This window comes from Salvia miltiorrhiza, chromosome 2, assembly GCF_028751815.1.
Source record: "Salvia miltiorrhiza cultivar Shanhuang (shh) chromosome 2, IMPLAD_Smil_shh, whole genome shotgun sequence".
In the NCBI taxonomy this organism is placed as follows: domain Eukaryota; kingdom Viridiplantae; phylum Streptophyta; class Magnoliopsida; order Lamiales; family Lamiaceae; genus Salvia; species Salvia miltiorrhiza.
Window position 1 is genome coordinate 60,706,220 of NC_080388.1, and position 22,432 is coordinate 60,728,651.

Genomic DNA, 22,432 nt, shown 5'->3' on the forward strand with positions numbered 1-22,432 from the left:
TTAACTCTATTAGAATTTAATAAAAAAACAACTATAAATTTATTAAATTTTAATTATAAATTAATACATTATAACTGTTAATTGATAAACCTAACAATAGATCATTAAACTATAGTTAATTTCTAACCATTAATAATAAAATTAGTCGAGGTCTGCGAAGGTCTGAATAAAATTTTCGTCTATTTACATAGGGTTGAGTTACATTACATATCAGCTAAATTTATGGTATAAAATACATTTTGATGAAACATTATGCATGTAATATGGAAAATGATTAATGAGAGAAAAATAATTTTTTTTGTTATTTGTAAAAAAAAATAATTTCATCATTTGTAATGAATCTGTCTCAACTCTTCACGATCAAAAAAAATTAAAAATAACTTATATTTTATACTATATCTACTTAAACTCGTTTCAAACATTTCCATAACGAAATAATAATCCTTCCAGTGGCAAAAAGAAAATGATAAAAGAATAAAAGAAAAGTACAATAAATAGCTGTAAATAAAGAAATTATTTTGATGATAATTTGGACTAGTGAACAAAGCATATTGAGCTATACAACCACCCTAGATCACACAAGTTTTGTCCTATTCCACTGCACTAGTCACTATAGACTATAGTATCCGCATATAAATCTTCCAATTGCCAACTTTTAATTAAATAATGCACATATGTATCTTATCCCTATCTAAATTAACCAAAATTAAATAAAATAAAATGAAATCGCACCAACCAACCATCATAAGCAATCATCATTACCACTCCATATCTGTACAAACAAATCCAATAATTAGGTCAGCATACAAAAAGAAGAGAATCTTTCACCCCATAATTTAATTAAACTTATTAATTTTGGCTTGGTTAAGCTTTTTCTAAAAGCAGTACAATTTTTTAATTTTTTTTAGATATACATATATATTTTAAAATTAATCAAATAATAATTATTTTATTATAAATTAAATCAAATATTCAAATAATTAAATACAATACAAGTCAACATCCAAATAAAATACAATTCACTCACAATCGGTAGAACTATTTTATTATAGAGATGGATTTATATAGTATTTTTCTCTATCCATCCGTCCCTCAAACTTAATTACTTATCATATTGAAATTTTCAATTTCCAATTTTAGTATTTGTCCCTAGTTATTGGATCGTGGAATTAGTCAGGATTAACTAAAGAAATATAGAGGGTGTATATTAAAAATGTAGAATGAGTTTAATGCTGGAAGGGGGTGTTTATTTACATTATTGATAAGATGCATGATTAAATATTTTTATTTTTAAAAGTAGGATTTCTTTAATCACATTATTTCAATGGTATAAAAATCAAGCAAATTAGCTTGAATGATGAAAATAATCAAGGGCCTTGAGATATCCTAAAATTTTAATTCATCAAAATAAACAAGATATTAATTTTACTATTTTTATCAATCAAGATTAATTTTTTAAAGTAAACGTCCCTTAAATATCTATGAATAAAGCATACGTAGGCGAGATTGAACCCAAAATCTCTCACAAAGAAAAGTCTTTAAGTGCCTCAATTTTATCACTTAAATTAGGCCTCATTAGCATATATGTTCGGTTGTTGTTTTCTAGCGTTTCTTAAATATCGGATAATACTTCATAAAAGTTCATAACACAAATTTTAAGTTTTTACAATAATTATTTTATCTTAGTGATGCTCTAAAAGTGAATAAGTTGTTATATTCCAAAAAAAAAAGTTAACATAATATTAATACATACGCTTAATTCAGGCTGAATATACATACATATATATAGGGAGAGGTTCAAGAAAGAACCATAAATAAATGAAGACCGGAGAACCATTTTCAGCCATTCGATCATCAAGATCTACGGTGGATGCATCATCTTGTTGGATGAATGCAGATCCTGGGTTTGAATCCTGAAGGAAGCAAAAAATTTATTTTTTTCGGATGCATTAAATTTAACAATGAATGCATTAATTTATATAGCAGATGCATTAATTTTAATGGTTCTTATGTTCTCACGATAATTATGGTTCTCACTATAACCGCACCCTATAGATATATATATATATATATATATATATATATATATATATATATATATATATATATATATATATAGGGTTAGCTTCTATTGAGATGTTAAATATTTTGAGATTTTGAGATAAATGAACATATTAATAAATTCTTTGAACGTAACCAATATAACTGATGAATATATTAATCTATTTAATTTATTAAAAAAATAGGCCATTTGCAGGGATTGAACCCCAGACCAATGCGCGTCCATAAAAATTAATCGACAAGTTCATCAAAATGTACTTATATGATCACTTATCTCAAAATCTCAAAATATTTAGAAATATCAATTGAACCGATTCCTATATATATATATATTGAGAGTAATTCAGGCTGAATATTAGTATTCAGGCTCATCCGTTAATTTATATTTTAGTATCATACGTAAATAAATAAAAGAATTTTTTGTGTTAGACATCTAAAAGATCTGGTGGACCTATTATACTAGTATGAATCAAAATACTACGGTAAAGTATATTTGCACAAGATTATAAATACATAATACCTTATGGGTGAGCCTGAACCATAAAAATAAAAGAAATAATGGTGTCAAATGGCCACATTGAACATGCAAACACAATATTTGGCCACTAATTGAAAAAACATAAATTATGGCCATTAATTAGGCAATATGCCTAATATACCCCTAATTGGGCGGACTGGGTAGGGTCAGGAGCGCGGGTCGCGTGCCGGGTAGGATCAGACACGCGGGTCGGGTTAGGCACTTATGACACTATTAGTGCCATAAGTGCCAATGAATTTTTTTTTTACTCCCCCTGCCCTGTCTACCCCCCAGACCTCCGACCCCACCCACCCCCAAGCCAAAAGGAACTTTTTAAACACTTCCCCTAGGGTTTAGATATTCCATTTAGGGTTTAGATTATCCATTTAGGGTTTAGATGATGTTGTTGTTTCTATATTTGTTCTGCATGTTTGGCACTTATGACACTAATAGTGTCATAAGTGCTAAAAAGACCATTTTACTTTATTTTATTTTGGATTTTCGTTGGCACTTATGGCACTATTAGTGCCATAAAATAAAATAACAAAAGTAAAATTTGATTTATTTTTATCTAGGGCGAGTAAAAAAATTGTTGTTTTTGGCTTGGGGGTGGGTGGGTGGGGTCGGGGGTCTAGGGGGTAGACAGGGTAGGGGGAGTAAAAAAAAAATTTCGTTGGCACTTATGGCACTATTTAGTGCCATAAGTGCCTAACCCGACCAGCGTGCCTGATCCTACCCGGCACGCGACCCGCGCTCCTGATCCTACCCAGTCCGCCCAATTAAGGGCAAAAACGTCCCAAAGCTATAAAAATGGCCAAAATTTATGTTTTTTCAATGAGTGGCCATAATTTGTGTTTTATGATCCATTTTGGCTATTCCAAAATTTTACTCAAAATAAAAATTGAGAGTAATTCACTACATACCTTTACAATCTAAAAATTAAAAATAATTTATATTATACTCCCTCCGTCCCACTCTAATAGACTCATTTTTTTGGCACGAAAATTAAGAAACTTACTTTTTAGTAGTAAAATGGTGTGATCCACACCAATTAAATACACTTTTTTTTTACTTAAAATAGAAAACGAATCTATTGGAATGAAACGTCCCAAAAAGGAAAATGTGCCTATTGAAGTGGGATGGAGGGAGTATCTAGATTTATTTGAACTATTCTCTTTAACTTTTTTTTGAAGAAACTATTCTCTTTATAATTAAACATCGAGTTTATATTCTTCTATTTTATAGTATGAGGCATCTTGACCTGTAAATTCTCGATTCGTATTTTTTTTTTGGGGTGATAAAACAGTATCTGTACGTACACTCCAATAGTCCAATTGGACTTTACACTGCATAAACATCAAAGTCAAACACCAAATCGGAAAGCAAAATTAGCAAAATCTAACTCCACATCTTTCACTAGCTACTTACCATTATACCATTTGGACTCTTACTCTCCACTAACACACACTTATAATTTTGATTTGTTTATTTATGAAGTAGAAGAAGTAATGGTAATTAGCAGAAATCCAGCAATAATATAATGGCAATTGTGGTTAAAATTGGTATTGAGGGAATGGATGGGCCCTTTCCCTTTCCCCTTTGGTAGATGTTCCATCATTACAGCTTTGCCTTCCTCTGGCGCGAGTGTCTTCTTCTGCCACTCCCCACAATCATCTCCCACCATCAAAAGTCAAATGTCTGAAACTTGAGCAAGAGTGTGATTAGAAAACATGTCAGACGGCGGCAAGCCCGCCTTCCTCAACGACAAGCTCTCTAAGCGGACCACCATCTTCGGCCTGCGCCTCTGGGTGGTGGTCGGAATCTGCGTGGGCGCCGCCATCGTCATCCTCCTCTTCCTCATCTCCCTCTGGTTCACCTCCAGAAGAAACAAGAAATCCTCCCACCTCTTACCCCACAAGACCTCCTCCGCCATCCCCATCGTCTCCAGAGAAATCCAGGAAATCCGGACCCACGACGCCGATCCCAAACCCCCTCCCCGCTCCGACCCGGATCCCGAGCCCCCCCACATTGAGAAGCCCCCCCACCGGATTCCCCAGGCCGAGAAAGACGGCGGAGGCCCGGAGGTTTCTCATCTGGGGTGGGGCCACTGGTACACTCTCAGGGAGCTCGAGGAAGCCACCAATGAATTTGCCGATGAGAATGTGATTGGTGAAGGCGGATATGGGATTGTTTACAAAGGAATTTTGGAGGGTAATAATAAGGTTGCTGTCAAGAATTTGCTCAATAACAGGTTTCCCCCATTTCCTCAGATTAAATTGAATTTAACTACTTTGAAATTCGTGATTCATTGTTTATGGTGATTGTTTAAAGGGGTCAAGCGGAGAGAGAGTTTAAGGTTGAAGTGGAAGCAATTGGGCGCGTGCGCCACAAGAATTTAGTGAGGTTGCTTGGTTATTGTGCGGAAGGAACTCACAGGTATACATATATATCACATCCATTCTTGCAGAATTAATGGTGCTTGGTGAATTTCTGAGCATTCGATTGTGTACTAGGATGCTAGTTTATGAGTATGTGAACAATGGGAATTTAGAGCAATGGCTTCATGGAGATGTAGGGCCGTGCAGCCCTCTAACATGGGAGATTCGAATGAACATCATACTTGGAACTGCAAAAGGGTAACCAAACTCATCAATCACTTGACATATTCCATTCCAATTTCCTTCAAGATTGTTGAATTTCCAACAGCTTGACGTATCTGCACGAGTGTCTGGAGCCTAAGGTAGTCCACCGCGACATAAAATCGAGCAACATCTTGCTGGATAGGCAGTGGCACGCCAAGGTGTCCGATTTTGGGCTTGCGAAGCTCATAGGCTCTGAGAAGAGCTACATCACCACGCGAGTCATGGGGACGTTCGGGTGAGTGAGTCTCACTCTCACTCACATTGTTTGTTTCATTTCGCAATGCCATCATGTTTTGCTCGTCTCTGTCTCCAGCTACGTCGCCCCTGAATATGCCAGCACTGGGATGTTGAACGAGAGGAGCGACGTCTACAGCTTTGGCATCCTCATAATGGAGATCATCACGGGGAGGAACCCGGTCGACTACAGCCGCCCTGCAGGGGAGGTATACATCTATCGCCTCAACTTTGATATATTTTGCAAAATTGTGTTTTACTCAGTTTCAGGCTATTTTTAGGAATATATAGTGAAAGCAGCTAATTTTGGAAAAATTTCATCAGGTGAACCTGGTTGATTGGCTTAAAGCAATGGTTTCCAATCGAAACTCTGAGGGTGTTTTGGATCCAAAATTACCCGATAAGCCTTCCTCGCGAGCACTGAAGCGCACCCTTTTGGTGGCGTTGAGATGTGTAGACCCGAACGCTCAGAAAAGGCCGAAGATGGGCCATGTAGTTCACATGCTCGAAGCAGATGATTTCCCTTTTCGTGATGTAAGTTAGATCAATCTCATTTCTTGCTGCATTACATATTTACATGCTTGTTTTGGCTCATTGTGATCATGGTTCGAAACCACAGGATCGCAGAGGTGGGAAGGATCATGGAAGATCAATGGAGAAGCGCTCGTGTGAGCCGGGTGACAGCAGTGGATACGAGAGCAGCGTTCAGACGGATAGGACGCTGTTGAGGAAGGAGGAAAGAGACGACGAGCAATAGCAGAGAGGCAACTGCTGGTACACTGCTACCCTCTCTATGTAAATACTGTGATTTTGGCCTCAGCTTTTGACATGAAATGGTCATTGCTCATTGCATGTTATATAGAGTGTTTTTGAGATATATAGTGCTTCAATATGATTCATTTGTGATGTTTGATTGAATTTGATTAGCCCTCTGTGGTTTCTGAGGGAGAAGGCTGTATGTTTGACTTGTTTCCTCATAGTCGTAATGCATAGCAAATTTATGTGAAAAAGATTATTTGACAATTTTCCCATATGTAATTATTGTAAGCAAAATGTATCTTGGAATTTCTCCATTACTCAAAAGAGATGAGCATTTGCAGTGAGTTTCATCTTTGAAGTGAGAGTTTGTTGAAGTTTCTTGAAAACGACCATATAAATATATGCGATCAAATTTTCGAAACAATCGAAAACCAAACCGAACCAATTATATTTTGGTTAAAAAACTCGATTTCAGTTCAAACAAACTCCATTCATATACATTTCAGCAATTATCAATCTAATTTATAAATTAGAAATATCCTAAACTTGAATATTTTTTTTTAGAAAAATTGCACCCCTTCAAAATGGGCAATATGCAAAGACATGATGATGGTAAAGAAACATTTATGCTATATACTAACATTTCCCATAATTGACGACACCTAATAATGAATTTTTGGATGTGGGGACAATAGTTTGGGTTGGGCCCACAGCCCCGAGCAGGCCCATCATTCATAAAGAGTCCAACAAATTAAATGAAGATAAAGTTGCATTAGGTGCCGACCGGCGACGACAGCTAATTTGGTAAAAGAAATCGTTTTTGTGGGCCCTTAGTAATTATGGCCAATCTACTTGCTTAATTTCATCTAATTTTGGGGTAAGCACAATGTTTGCCTAAGCTCGTGAGAGTTGGCACATAATCTCGTTTACTAGGGAAGAAGTTATTAACATTTTCAATTAGTTTGTCTGAATTTGTTGTAGGATGCATTCTTTTTTGCCGTAAATTTATCATGAAAAAATAAAAGATTAATTAAATTTTACCATTTAAATTCTTCATTTCTTTTTTCTTATTTCCTACAAAATAAAATTTGATCCCGACACATTTCTCTTTTCACTATAAAAGAGAGATAATATTATCACACCATTTTACAATAAAAGGGAACACACCCTTAGTGTAAATATCATTACGCTCCTGAACACTTGTTTGAATAGTTGAAAAGACAATTAGTTTGATTTTCACCGTATGTATGAGAGTAATAAAAAGAGTTCTTTTAACAATGAGATATTTATAAATATACTTTACATAAACTTCATTCATATATTCCTTCCATACAAAAAAATTATGGTGTAATTTAGAGGACACAAGTTTTAGTAAATACTAATTGAGAGATGTGTATAAAATGGAGAAAGAGACTCACTAAAATTAAGTGAAAAAACAACATAATAAATTTGACGAGTTAAATGGTTGTATTTTTTTTTTTTATCTTTTTTAATGTTGAGTATGAATGAAATTTAAAAATATATTACTCCCTCCGTCCACCAATTCGTGTCGTAGGGGAAGAGTTATTTATCACTTCTCCTCAAACACGAATTGGTGGACGGAGAGAGTATATAAAATAGTTTTCGAAAAATGAAAAATTATTAACTTTTAAGATGTACGAAAGTAATAATACATTTCTGGATGGAGAGGGAATACAATAGTTTAAGAGAGACTCTATTAAGTAATCTTTATAGGGCGAATTTGATTTAAAAGACATTTAGTACTCCCTATGTCCCATGAAGCAAGACCAAGTTTTCTTTTTGGTTTGTCCCACAAAACAAGATCGGTTTCTAAAAATAGCAAAAAATTTACTCTTTATTCACCTTTTTACTTTTTCACCTACCACATTAACACACAAAATGTCAATTTCTTAATTTTCGTGCCGAAAAGAACTAGGTCTTGCTTCATGGGACGGAGGGAGTATGATTTAAACTCAATATTATTTTTCCACGAGCCACTTTATGTGTTGATTGATGCCACTTTAAGAGTGTGGGTTTTATATTGATCTAATATGATAAGGGACTGTTTATTTTGGAGGATTAATTTTTATAGATAAAAATAATAAAAGTAATTCTTTATTTGTTTTGATAGATTGGAATTTTGAAATTATTTCAAATGCCTTTGATTATTTGAATTTCTATCATTTAAATTAATTTGGATTGATTCCTATTCTATTGAAAGGATAGGATTGATGAAATCTTATTTTTGAGATACAAATATTCAATCGTGCAAAGTAAACATCCCTTTAGTATATTAAGTGATTCTAATTTTCATGTTTGTTATTTATATATTGTTGGAGAAATCTACAATAACCAAAGCTCCGAAGAACCAAGTGTTGGGGTGTCGCTATTGAGAAACAAGCAGAGTCGACGGCAAAGGCAACCTTCTTGGCCAGCTCCGGTGATGGAAAGTGTGCGAATGAAGATGTACTAGAGAATTAATAGTCGAATTTTATTGCTACAATTACGATTAGCTTTGATAGATTAGATGGATTAAAACTTTGAGATATTTCAACTCTTTTTATTATTTTCATCACTTAAACTAATTTTGTTTAATTCATATATTATTGAAAAAATGAGATTAATTTTTTTTACTTTTAAATATAAAAATACTCAATCATGCAAAGTAAACATTGCTATTTATCTCCATCGCTATGTTAGGATTTTAGTTTAGTGTTCCACGTATATATAAGGCAAAAGGCATGCTCTCTGTAAAATAAAGAAAAATCTAGAAAGTATCTGCATTACTTATATTTTAGGATGATTCTAAAAAAAAAAAACTTATATTTTAGGATTTTATTCAACATTATTTAATTATTTCAATTTTTCGGTGTCTTTTTTTTATTGATAAATTTATCATGAAAAAATGAGGAATAGTTTTTTTTTTTATCAGGAAAATGGAATTATATTACCAAAAGAAAAAGACGGTACCAGAGGTACCAAACCAACAAATCCACAACAGGAAAAGGTGACCAAACAAACAGCACCAACACAAAAGAAAAACTCCTCCGCTAAACAGCCACAAAAGACCTCCAATCAGCTCCTATTCCAGCAGCTTTGCACCAAGAGACCAGCTTCTAAAATATGTGATATGTGACTCCACTTTGTATGCAACTTTCCACCCCCAAACTCTCATCTTAATTTCTGTCAACAATTTTTCCGATTTCCACTCACCATGATTAAATTTGCATTCATTTCTTCCTTTCCACATACACCAAACTGCGCATAACCAAACACCTGAAAGAATGGAGCAATCTGATTTTCTTCCCAAATTTGAAAAGGCAAGAAGATGCTCCTTCGCTTTTGAGTGTAGTACCGTTTTTTTCCCGAGCCAAACTAGAATAGCGTACCAGATTTCTAACGTTGCTGGGCATGAAAAAAAAAATGAGCGGTTGATTCCATCTGCTCCTTACAAAGAAGGCAAACCGCATCCGAATTTTGGGTAATAACTTGTCTATTTAAATGAGGAATAATACAAATTTCTCTATTTAAATACCTCATTTCTTTTTTCTCATTTTCTATAAAAGAGAATTTCACTATTTCTTATTCTTTCTTTTCACTCTAAGAAGTGGATAATATTATCCTTCATTTTTTTATGTGATAATATTATCCCTCCTTGAAGTGAAAAGAAAGAATGGGAAAATATGAAATATCTTTTATAAAAAATGAGGGGGAAAAAAGAGATTTAAAAGAAGAATTTTTAGTTATAATTTTTTTTTATGATAAATTTATCGATCAAAGAGAACACACTAAGTAGATATAAATCATACTATAACCTTGGAACGCCATGAGAAAAACTAGTATCAAACAATAACAAAATTAATTTTATAGTATTGCATTCAGTGCCATCATTAACGTTCTTGTTGCCTGTTGACCTAATCCTGAAAAATTTCTTGTTTCACGAAAACAATTGTAATTTTACCAGCACTCAATAAACTATTTCAATGAAAGATCGATGAACATAGTTTTAGCTACAAAACAAAGAAAACAAACATAAAAGAACCAACAATATTTGTCTAATTTTCAGCATCAATTGTTATTTCTTGCAACAAATGCAAACAACACCTTTGACCGGACTAAACAAAACATCACCATTCTCAAGTAAAGCTAAACAAGTTCATTAATTACTTACTAATGAAGATAAAAAGGTAAATGCAATAGGGGTTTATTGCAAGTTAAATCGCAGTATTTTTTAGAAGTTTTGCAAGTTAATTCTAACTTTTAAAACATTGCAATAATGTTCTTACCTTTCAATTTGTAGCAAATTCAACCTTCTAAAATTTTACATGAATTTAAAATTGAGATTTGAATATCTATCGGACATTATTAAAAATAAATTGAGGGTTAGCTTTTGAACCCACATTTCCTCTATTAGCTTGAGCCATCAAAAAGCTCTAAGTTTCTAACAATATCGTGTCAATTCTTAGCTCAATTACTCAGCTATTGGATGCTCAATAAATTTCAAATTTTGATGTCCAATAAGTGTTTAAATTTAAGCTCCAATTCCATGTAAAACTTTAGGAGAATTGAATTTAAATCGAAAGGTTGACATATTATTACAATATTTTAAAAGTTGGAGTTTATTTGCAAATTTGCAACTAACCTCGTTATTATAAAATAACTAGCATTTAATTTGCATCGCGTGCAATGCACGAGAAATACTTTTATATTTCTATATTAAATAAAGACGATACTAATTCAATTATCATATTTATATAAACGTAATAAAAAAAATTAATTTTAACTAAATGTATTTGAATTGAATATTGAAAACATAAAAAAATAAAAGAAGAATTCACAATAATAATAGATATTATGAAAAGGAAAACAAAAAAAAAGTTAAAAAAATTGAAAATAAAAAGGATTAAAAAAATAGATTTATTCAAAAAAAAGAGGAGAGAGTAGAGGGGAGTATAACTTTTACATTTTAAATCAAATAGTTACATAAGATTTATCAAATTAAAGCTCTTACCGTTATCTTTAATTTGACATGCATATTAAATATTTTATAATTAGTTAAATTTCATATTTTTTAATTGAAAGAAAGAAAAAAAGATAAAGAAAAAGAAAATACACAAAGCATAATTTACAAATAAACCTTCACTTTTATTATAACTATAAAATTACCACTTAATTTTTGAAATCAATTTAAAACTTAAATATTACTTTTTAATATATAGTATAAATAAGTCCATATATAATATACACGTATTTAAATTTACGCAATGCTAATATAACAAATACTCCGTATAATTGTAGGCCCAAATCAATATCTACCGACCTTGACCGGGTCTTCCCAATTTTATCGAGCTGCCATAATTTGTCGGTGGTAATATGTTTCAACTTATATATTTATTGTTTTTTAAGAACAGACCATTATGCAACAGCTACTTTTTTGAGAATTTTATTTTTATTTATGTTGATCCTCGGTTATTGGAGGTTTAATTTCAAAATTATTTAGGATTTTGATTTTATGTATTACATATATTAAAGTGCATGCTTAAATATAAAATAAAGACACGCTCTCTATAAATAAAGTGAAAACAAGAAAGTAAATGCATTACTTATATATTATTTGATTCAATATTCTTTAATAATTTCTAAAAGTAACATATCATATCATTCTGGAAGACATGAAAAAAACTACAACCAATCTATAACCCACTTAAACTATTTTGCCCCAATCATGCAAAATTTCTTGTTTCACGAAAACCTTTTTTTTAATTTTACCAACACTCACTTAAAACTATTTCAAAGAAAGATGAAAGTTTTAGTAACCAAAGCAAATAAACCAAAACAAAAGTAACCAACAATATTTTCCAATTGTCAGCCTCAATTGTTCTTTGTTGCACTAAATGAAACAGCAACAAATCATATCACCAATCTCAAGTAAAGCTACAAATATGATTAACTACTAATGACAAGAACTGAAGAAGATAAGCTGCAATTTTGATCAAATTTGAAAAGGAACAATGAAAAAAAGGCAGCTTCTGTTTGAAGCAAGAAATCAACTTATAGAGCTGAACACCATTTCTCTAATCATTCAGTCAATCTTCAGACAACAAAATGGAGCTGATTCAGGCAGTTTCTATGATTCTGGTTTCTTGGTCTCTGCTGGTTTCAGCAGACAGATCAACTTACATTGTACACATGGACAAATCTTTCATGCCTAAGGCATTTTCCACTCACCATTATTGGTATTCTTCCCTTCTCCGATCCGCGGAATCCGCGGCTCGGACATTGCTCCATGGCGACAAATCCGAGGCAAAGCTCGTCCACACTTACGACAATGCCTTCCACGGTTTCTCCGCAGTGATGTCAGAATCTGAAGTTGCAGCTCTGAAGCAGTCACGGGGCTTCCTCTCAGCCTATGCCGACGACATCGTGACACCCGACACCACCCATTCATACAAGTTTTTGTCCCTGAACACTGCAACAGGGCTATGGCCGGCGTCTCAGTATGGAAAGGATGTGATAATCGGGATTGTGGACTCCGGCATATGGCCGGAGAGTCCGAGTTTCCATGACCACGGGATGACCAAGGTACCGGCGAGGTGGAAGGGGATATGCCAGGAAGGCGACCAGTTCAATTCGTCGCACTGCAACAAGAAACTCATCGGAGCAAGATACTTCAACGCAGGATCTCGAGCTGCCAATCCTGGTGCCAAAGTTACTATGAACTCGGCAAGGGATGAGTCGGGTCATGGCACTCACGTGGCGTCCACAGCAGCAGGGACCTACGTTGACGGTGTATCCTTCTTCGGTTATGCCAGTGGAAGAGCGCGGGGAGTAGCTCCTCATGCTCGACTGGCTGCATACAAGGTGGCTGGTTGGGAAGGAGGGAGCTACGAATCCGATGCACTTGCTGGCATTGATCAAGCAGTGGCTGATGGGGTCGACATACTGTCGATCTCTCTAAGCTCTCGCCGCACTTATTTGTACGAGCATCCCATTGCAATAGCAGGATTCGGTGCTAGAGAGAAGGGCATCCTTGTTTCCATCTCGGCAGGAAACAAAGGCCCGGGTGCTGCAACGCTGCTCGGAGGAATCCCATGGGCGATAACCGTGGCATCGGGGACGATTGATCGGTGGTTCGGGGGTACATTGACTCTCGGAAACGGAAAAACCATCACTGGATGGACTATGTTTCCGGCAAGAGCCATAGTCAGAGACTTGCCTCTTGTTTACAATGAGACATTATCTGCCTGCAGCTCGAGTCAATTACTAGCGGAGGCTCCTGATCACAGCATCATTATATGCAATAATATTGATAGAAGCACAAGTTTTTCTACCTTGATGAAAGATCTGTCCCGGTCGAATGTCCGGGCAGCCATCATCGTTTCTGAAGAAACGGGTATACAAAGATCCCCCTCGTTTCCTTACCCCGGAGTTGTGATCACTCCCTTGGAAGCCTGAGGGCGTGATCAGTTATGCATCATCAAACTGTGATACGCCACAGGCAAGTATTGATTTCCAAAATACAATTGTTGGAACAAAGGCGGGAGCTGCTCCGGCCCTGTCAGCTTCCTCGTCAAGAGGCCCTGCTCGGAGCTATCGGAAAATCTTGAAGCCCGACATAATGGCTCCGGGAGTTCTCATCTTAGCAGCAAATAATCCTTATGGTTCTGAAGCAAGCATTGGGAGCAACATATTCCTCCCAAGCGACTACACTCTCCCGTCTGCAACTTCAATGGCTTGCCCTCATATTTCTGGCATTGCCGCGCTCCTCAAAGCTGCACATCCCGAGTGGAGCCCTGCAGCTATCCAGTCTGCGATGATGACCACTGCAAATTCAACTGATAATACTAACCAACCGATCAAGGACACAGGCTTCGACAATCTAGTTGCCACCCCTTTAGGCATAGGAGCAGGGCATGTCAATCCAAACCGCGCACTTGAGCCAGGTCTCATCTATGATGCAACAGTGCAAGATTACGTCAATCTTGTCTGTTCCATGAATTTCACTTCAGAACATACCCGTACCATCATTCGATCAAATTACAATTGCTCGAATCCATCGTCAGACTTGAACTACCCGTCTTTTATTGCTCTATATGAAGTTGAAGCAAAGAAAAGCACTGTAACTCGGTTCAAGAGGACGCTCACAAATGTAGGGGCTGGTGCAGCTACATATAAAGTCAAGGTAAAAGCACCAAAGAATGCCACAGTGAAAATATCACCAGAGACATTAGTTTTCAGAAAGAAATATGACAAGCAAAGCTATTCTGTGACAATTCATTATACGAGTAACGGCGAGCATGAGACCACAGATGGTTCACTCACTTGGATTGAAGTGAATGGCAAGCATGCGGTCAGAAGTCCCATTGTAGTCCATCCTAGAACCGACAGCGATGAATGATCTGCATTGAATCAATCTTCTGAGTGCTAATATTTTGTGCTATCATGTCTTATAGTAGAAAAAATGCATTTCATGCTGTCCTTTTTTTGAATAATGCAAAAGTTTTATGAAAATAAAGTTTGAATAATCAGATTGGCAGTATCTGTGGATCAAGGCAGCCAGTTGGCCAGTACATATGAAAAATAAAACCATTCGAAAAGATTCAACTCATTGAAGATAGAATTAAGGGGCATATATCACAGTAATTTGAAGAGTGAAAATTTTACCCAATTATAAAAGATTGATCCAATACCCTACTTCTAGAATAGAAAGAATCTAGCTAGGGAAAACTGATAAACATCTCGTGATGGAACCACAGCCAAACTACATGCAAACAATCAGAGCAGCATTTGAACAAGACAAGGTGCAATACATGAACAAACTTGAGTAGAAAACTATCTTAGATTCGAGCAAGAAATTAACTTACAGCGTCATTTCATTAAGATCGACATACAATTGTCCATATTTGGGCGATAGTTTCCTTTCAGCTCGTGCAGAAAATGTGAGAACACCACAATCCACTCATTCCCATACCTCAATACAGCTACAAGGCCGCATCAATTCGAGTATCAAAGCGTACAGAGATGTATTTCTGCATAATAACATCAATTATCTCATTCAGGTATTCTTCGAGTAGTTGAAAGACAAAAGTGAGCATGTTTTCTTACTCTAAAAATCATTCACATTTCTTGATGGCTGAGAGTTCGATCAACCATCGCATCGTGCCTTCACTCTTAGCCTCTCATCATCGAATCACCGCGCCGACCAAATACGATCTTCGTAACCCTAATTATTTTCCCCAAATTACCCATCTTCGTAACCCTAATTATTTTCAACTGCTAAACACTCAAAGAGCCAAGCAAGTATTTTGAATTTTATTTGTTTTGTGAATTTAACTATTTTTTCAACCGAGGAAGATTGTAATCAAATTAATATTGAAATTAAAATTCCTTAAAAAAAAAATACTCCGTCCACGAAATGAGTACCCATTTGTGGACGGCACGGATTTTAAGAAATGTATGGAGTGTAGTATGAATAGTTTAAGGGTTTCACTTTTTGAGTGTATTAATTAAAGAGATGTGTGGGGTACACTTGCCAAAAAGGGAAATGAGTACTCATTTCGTGGACGGACGAAAAAAGAAATATGGGTACTCATTTCGTGGACGGAGGGAATATTTAAATTAAAATTGAGTGAAATTACAAATATATGTTGTTCTTCATCAATCCTTTTTCCTCTCCAAGAATGTGAACATATATCTATTTCGTTGCTATATTCTTATCAAATTGATTTATTGGTTTTTTAATTTAAAATTTTAATAAATATCCTCTTGTAATTCTCAAATTGATTGATTGTTAAACATCCATATTCTTGTAAGTGTCGGGTTATAATACAAAAATAGGATACAAATTTTTGTTGTGGACGTTTCAAAAAAATTAAAAATAAAAAGTTTTATTATAGATAGATGAAGTAATTAATTTTAAAATAAGTAAATATATTATAGAGAAAATAGTAAAATTATATCTCAAACTATTTCCATATTTTTAATTCTTTTCATACCCAAACCTCAGAAAAACTATACAAATCTATCCTGAATAATTTTTTCTTTTGAGGGTCCGAATAAAAATTTTGATACCTAAAGAGCTTTGTACATAAGCACACATTATTTAAAGATTATTTTTTTAACATTGCCACATGACCACAATTTATTTTATTCATAGAAAAATTCTAAACATAAATGACCACTTGTATGTTTATAAAATCATGGCATTAACAAAAGAGTTGGTCTCCTGTGAAACCAGTTTTATGGTGAAATCGGTTTCACAATGACACTACTTCAATATACAAATGATACTTAAATCTTTTAAAGTATTATTTATATGTTGAAGTAATGTCATTGTGAAGTCGGTTTCACCATAAAACCGTTTTCACGTGAGTTTTGTATTAACGAAATATGAAAATACCATTTGCATCCCATTACACTAACAAATCTATTTTAGCCAATATTTTTTTGAATTCTCGTGTCTGTAAAGACGCGTCTTTTTTTCCCACTTCTGGCAAAGTTCAACGCATCATTTGAATAATGAGAAACACGTACAAAGATGAGTAGGAATTAGTACTAAACAATCTAAACCCTCACAATGTATAACACTAGCATTTCTACTACAGATCCTAATCCACAAAACTAGCAGAAAAAATGAGGATTCAAATTCAGGCCCTACCTCTAGCTTTCCTCCCATGGCTTCTTCTCTTGTTCCATCACGTGCTAAGTTATCTAGTTTCTAAATCAATTGATAGATATCCAGCTGCAATCAAAATAATACATCGAGCATAACACATACTAATTAAGCACCAATCATTAAGATAATAGTGTCGTAAACTAAAAGCGAGAGCACCAAAGAAATAAGCCACTGAATTCTCATCTGTCCTTCTCTTGAAACTTCTCTGCTTTCCGAGAACTTCTAAACTGGCCATGAAGTCCAAAACAATCACACTCCATAAGAATAAACAATTAAATTCTAAGTACCATAATTGTCACAAAGCAAACATCACTGATCCATAACAAAAGAGCACAAGAACCTCATTCTTGTTTTTCTCCTTTTCAACTCCTAAAGATTATGGCCAAATACGCAAGAAATCGCAAAAACGAAGCAAGCATATGCAGATGCATATATACATATATGTGTAAAACTTAATAGAAGAATCTCCGGTCTAGTTGAAGCATTTTTTCGAGCCGTTGAAAGACACAAGTAAACACAATGTCTTACTCTGAAGCCATAGAAGCAGCTGAGGTGTCCGAATCCGTTATTTCAGTTATAGCAGCAAAAACGAAATCGCAGATCCAATTGGCGTTTTCTAAATATGAATTTTCATTTGGAACGAGGGAGGGGACTTGCCCAATTAATTTTAAAAGGATTCTTCTAAAGGGCGAAAAAGATATTCGAATACGCCATTGATATCTAGGCATGTCAATCGGGTCAGCCCATCGAATTTCGGGTCAGCCCTATCGGGTTAATCGGATGCGGGTTAATCGGGTTGAGGATTTTGTCGGGTTATAAATTTTCAACCCTAATCCTAAACGTTCGGGTTTCGAGCTAGCCCATCGGGCTAATTAGGTTACAAGGCGTAAAAAGAAAATAATCATTTGTATTTTGTTATTTTTAATGATTTAATTAATGTATAATATATAAAATATAAATAGAAATCAAAGATATAAATTACTCCTATATGGCAAGCATGAAAAGCAAAAAATATAAGATATTGAAGAACAAAAATCAATATTAACATATAAAATAAGTTGGTAACAATAAAATGTTCAACTTTGTTAAAAATAATAATAAAATATCCAACAATAATTTGAACTCATAGAATCAAAGCATCTTAAAAATACAGAAAAGTGAAATGATGTGACTTTATAATATTTTTTCATTTTTTAAATTTTATATCTAAATATTTTAGGTTAAGTTTTCGGGTTTGAGCTAGCCCATCGGGTTAGTCGGGCCGACCCTATCGGGTGCCGGGTTAATCGGTTACGGGTTAGTTGAGTTGTAATTTTTATCGGGTTGAAAATTTTCAACTCTAACCCTTTCAAATTGACGAGTTAATCGGGTCAGCCTACGGATTCGGACTAAATTAACATCCCTATTGATATCATATAAAAGGTTTCCTTCAAGTATTTAAAATTAGACGAATAAAAATTTACAATTGGGCAGAAGTATATATATAGCATCGTTATTTATTTTTTCTTTTTCTAAAGAGGCACAATAATGGAACTTATGCACCTCGATCATACTTGCTCTAATATTACTTTTTTTTTAATACAAAAAAAAGATAAACTTCCAGTAAACATCTAAAATATCAAATGAATTGTCTATTTTCAAACACTATATATCTGTGTGGTACAGTGGAAATTATATGAGTGTGGCTTGTATTTAACCAACTATACAATTAGTACATGAAGTGCAAAACCTCAATGCTTACGGATCAAAGTACAAAAGACACTTTTAATGCAATTTAATATACACAAATTTAATAATTTTGAGTTAAAATGTGTAAATTCAATTACTCCTTATATACTCCTACCAGCATGTTCACCTATTCGGAGGGATGGATATTCAACTCGATAAACAAGCTTGTTAAGTGATTTTTAAATTAATATTATATAAAAATATTATTTTACTAAATTAGCTTTATTTAATGTTTTCACTTAAATGTGAAAATCATGCGTGAAAATAATAAATAAGAGTATAAAAAATAAAAAATAAATAAAAAAATAAAAATTAGTATTTTTTAAAAAGAAGATTAAATGCATTTTCTAAATATGTGTGAAAAGTGAAAGAGAACTAAATTGGTTGGATGGAGGGAGTATTAGCGAAGTAAAAAATTGCAACTCCCTAATTTATTTAGTTTCACTGCTGACAGCTAGGTAGGAAAACAAATAACACACTTCATCTGTCCCTAAAAATTGTAACCTTCTTACTATATCGATACGTTCCTGAAAATTGTAACCTTTTCTTATTTAGAAATGACTCCACAAATTTTCTATCTCACTATTTACAAAAAGATGTGGGATTCAATTTTCACTTAAACACAACTAGTGTATTTCTTTTTAAACCCTATGACATTTCATTTGGGTTACAATTTTTAGGGATGGATGGAGTATCACTCAAATGTATTATTTGACTAATTAAAATAAAAAAAATGTTCATTTGAGTAGCCAAGAATTTTAGTACGTTCTATCACGTATCTTATATGACTAATATACATGATTTTTTGCTTCAAAGGAACAAAAAAAGAAGATAAAGAAAGAAAAAACCAGCAATATTTTCCTATTGTTGCCAGCGTCAAATGTTCTTTCTTGCACTAAATGCAAACAGCATGGACCTTGACTAAATAAAACACATCACCAATCTCGAGTAAAACTAAATGAATACTTTAATGACTAATGACTCAGCACGAATTGAACTTAATAAGATAAGGTGCAATAATTAAGCAAATTTTGAAAACGAAAGAAATAAAGAACAAGACAGTTTCTGTTAGAAGCAAGAAATCAATAGCATTTCTCAAGATTCAGACAACAAAATGGAGGTGTTTCAGTTAGTTTCGATGATTCTGGTTTCTTGGTCTGTGCTGGTTTCAGCAGACAGATCAACTTACATTGTACACATGGACAAATCTCTCATGCCTAAGGCATTCTCCACTCACCATCATTGGTATTCTTCCCTTCTTAAATCAGTAGCTCGGACGTGGCTCGACGCCGACGGATCCGAGCCGAAGCTCGTCCACACTTACGACAACGCCTTTCACGGTTTCTCCGCGGTGATGTCGGAATCCGAAGTGGCAGCTCTGAAGAAGTCGCCGGGCTTCCTCTCAGCTTATCCCGACGATGTCGTGACGCCTGACACCACCCATTCCTACAAGTTCTTGTCTCTGAACACCGCCACGGGGCTGTGGCCGGCGTCTCAGTATGGAAAAGACGTAATCATCGGCGTCGTGGACTCGGGGATCTGGCCGGAGAGCCCGAGTTTCAACGACGACGGGATGACCGGGATCCCGGCCAGGTGGAAGGGGATATGCCAGGCAGGCGACCAATTCAATTCGTCGCACTGCAACAAGAAACTCATCGGAGCAAGATACTTCAATGAAGGATCTCGAGCTTCCAATCCTGATATCAACATCACGATGAACTCGGCCAGGGACGAGTCCGGTCACGGCACTCACGTGGCATCCACGGCGGCGGGGAACTACGTCGACGACGTTTCCTTCTTCGGTTATGCAGGTGGAAGGGCGCGAGGAGTTGCTCCTCGCGCCCGTCTGGCTGCATATAAGGTGACTGGTTGGGATTCGGGGAGCGTCGAATCCGATGTGCTTGCCGGCATTGATCAAGCAGTGGCTGATGGAGTCGACATCCTGTCAATTTCTCTGAGCTACCTCCGGACTAATCTGTACGAGAATCCGATCGCAATAGCAGGATTCGGCGCGAGGGAGAAGGGTATCCTTGTCTCTGTCTCAGCAGGGAACCGAGGCCCGAGCGCTGCAACGCTGCTCGAAGGCATCCCATGGGCGGTGATCTCTGCGTCGGGGACAATTGACCGGTGGTTCGCCGGCACGCTGACTCTCGGGAACGGCAAAGCTGTGACCGGGTGGACTATGTTTCCGGCGAGAGCCGTGGTCAGAAAGCTGCCTCTTGTTTACAACGAGACTCTATCCGCCTGCAGCTCGAGCGAGTTAGTAGCGGAGGCTCCTGATGAGAGCATCATCATATGCAATATCACTGATGAAAGCACAGATTTCTCTTCCGTGATGAGTTATCTGTCGCAATCGAATGTCCGCGCAGCCATCGTGATTTCTGAAGACACGAGCATACTAAGATCCACCTCGTTTCCTTTCCCCGGAGTGGTGATCAGTCCCTCGGAAGCAGAGGGCGTGGTCAGCTACGCATCGTCAAGCGATACGCCAACAGCAAGTATTGATTTCCAACAAACCATTCTTGGAACAGAGCCACGAGCTGCCCCGGCCGTGTCGGGTTCCTCGTCGAGAGGCCCCGGCCGGAACTATCGAGAAATCTTGAAGCCGGACATAATGGCTCCGGGAGTCCTCATCTTAGCAGCATATAATCCATATTCTTCTGAAGCCAGCATTGGGAGCAACATAAACCTTGCAAGCGACTACACTCTGCTGTCTGGAACTTCAATGGCTTGCCCTCATATATCCGGCATTGCGGCGCTCCTCAAAGCCGCACATCCCGAGTGGAGCCCTGCAGCTATCCAGTCAGCGATGATGACGACCGCAAATCCACTGGATAATACCAACCAACCCATCAAGGACATGGGCTTCAACTATCGTCTTGCCACCCCTTTAGGCATGGGAGCAGGGCAGGTTGATCCCAACCGCGCACTTGATCCGGGTCTACTTTACGACGCAACCGTGCAAGACCACGTCAATCTTGTCTGTTCCATGAATTTCACCTCGGAGCAAACACGCACCATCATTAGATCAAGTTACAACTGCTCGAATCCATCCTCGGACTTGAATTACCCGTCTTTCATTGCGCTGTACGACACTGAAGTAAACAGAACGACTACAAGTCAGTTTAAGAGGACTCTCACAAATGTAGGGAAAGGTGCAGCTACATACAAAGTCAAGGTAGAAGAGCCGAAGAATGCGACGGTCATAATATCACCAAAGACGTTAGTTTTCCGAAAGAAATACGACAAGCAAAGCTATTCTGTGAGTATTCGTTATACCAGAAACAACGAGATCGAGCTTGAGACCACAGATGGTTCACTCACTTGGATTGAAGTGAATGGCAAGCACACAGTCAGAAGTCCCATTGTGGTCTATCCTAGACTCAACAACGATGATGATTAGTTTAATTTCAGCAAAAGTTTAATCATCTCTATTTCAAACATCTTCTACTATCATGTTCTAATAACAAAATGCATTTCATGCTTTCCTTCACACCTACTATTTCAATAATGTAAAAGTCATAAGGGATATGAACATCACTGCTACCATACTTGACTTTGATGGAAACATTAGAAATTTAGAATGAATAGATTTGCATCTTGCTTATATCTCCCAAACTCGAAGCTAAGATATTTGTTAAAATAGGCCAGTGTGCGTGTGTTATTTATTTGGTGTTGCACATGAATATTGAAAATTATAAATCATACAAAATTTAAACATTAATGTAATTTTTTTTACAATTTGAAAATTCTTTAAAATTGAATCTGACATGGTAGTTTGGTGGCAAATTTTGTGTGAGATGGCTTCAACGCATC

The 22,432-nt window shown here is 35.9% G+C and overlaps 2 protein-coding genes and 1 pseudogene across 2 annotated transcripts; all 3 read left to right on the forward strand.

Moving 5' to 3' along the window:
• The first annotated feature begins 4,005 nt into the window (after positions 1-4,005).
• Positions 4,006-6,464, forward strand: LOC131010811 (probable serine/threonine-protein kinase At1g01540). The gene is made up of 7 exons (XM_057938474.1): positions 4,006-4,829; positions 4,910-5,014; positions 5,092-5,214; positions 5,285-5,455; positions 5,534-5,663; positions 5,779-5,988; positions 6,074-6,464. Exons 1-7 carry the CDS (start codon positions 4,309-4,311, stop codon positions 6,209-6,211), a joined length of 1,398 nt encoding a protein of 465 aa, XP_057794457.1. The 5' UTR covers positions 4,006-4,308; the 3' UTR covers positions 6,212-6,464.
• A 5,126-nt stretch (positions 6,465-11,590) lies between these two features.
• LOC131010814 (subtilisin-like protease SBT3) lies at positions 11,591-14,611 on the forward strand (annotated as a pseudogene).
• A 5,004-nt stretch (positions 14,612-19,615) lies between these two features.
• On the forward strand, positions 19,616-22,109 carry LOC131010815 (subtilisin-like protease SBT3). Its single transcript, XM_057938476.1, has one exon. The coding sequence runs from the start codon at positions 19,731-19,733 to the stop codon at positions 22,017-22,019; it is 2,289 nt and encodes a 762-aa protein (XP_057794459.1). The 5' UTR covers positions 19,616-19,730; the 3' UTR covers positions 22,020-22,109.
• The last annotated feature ends 323 nt before the right edge of the window (positions 22,110-22,432 follow it).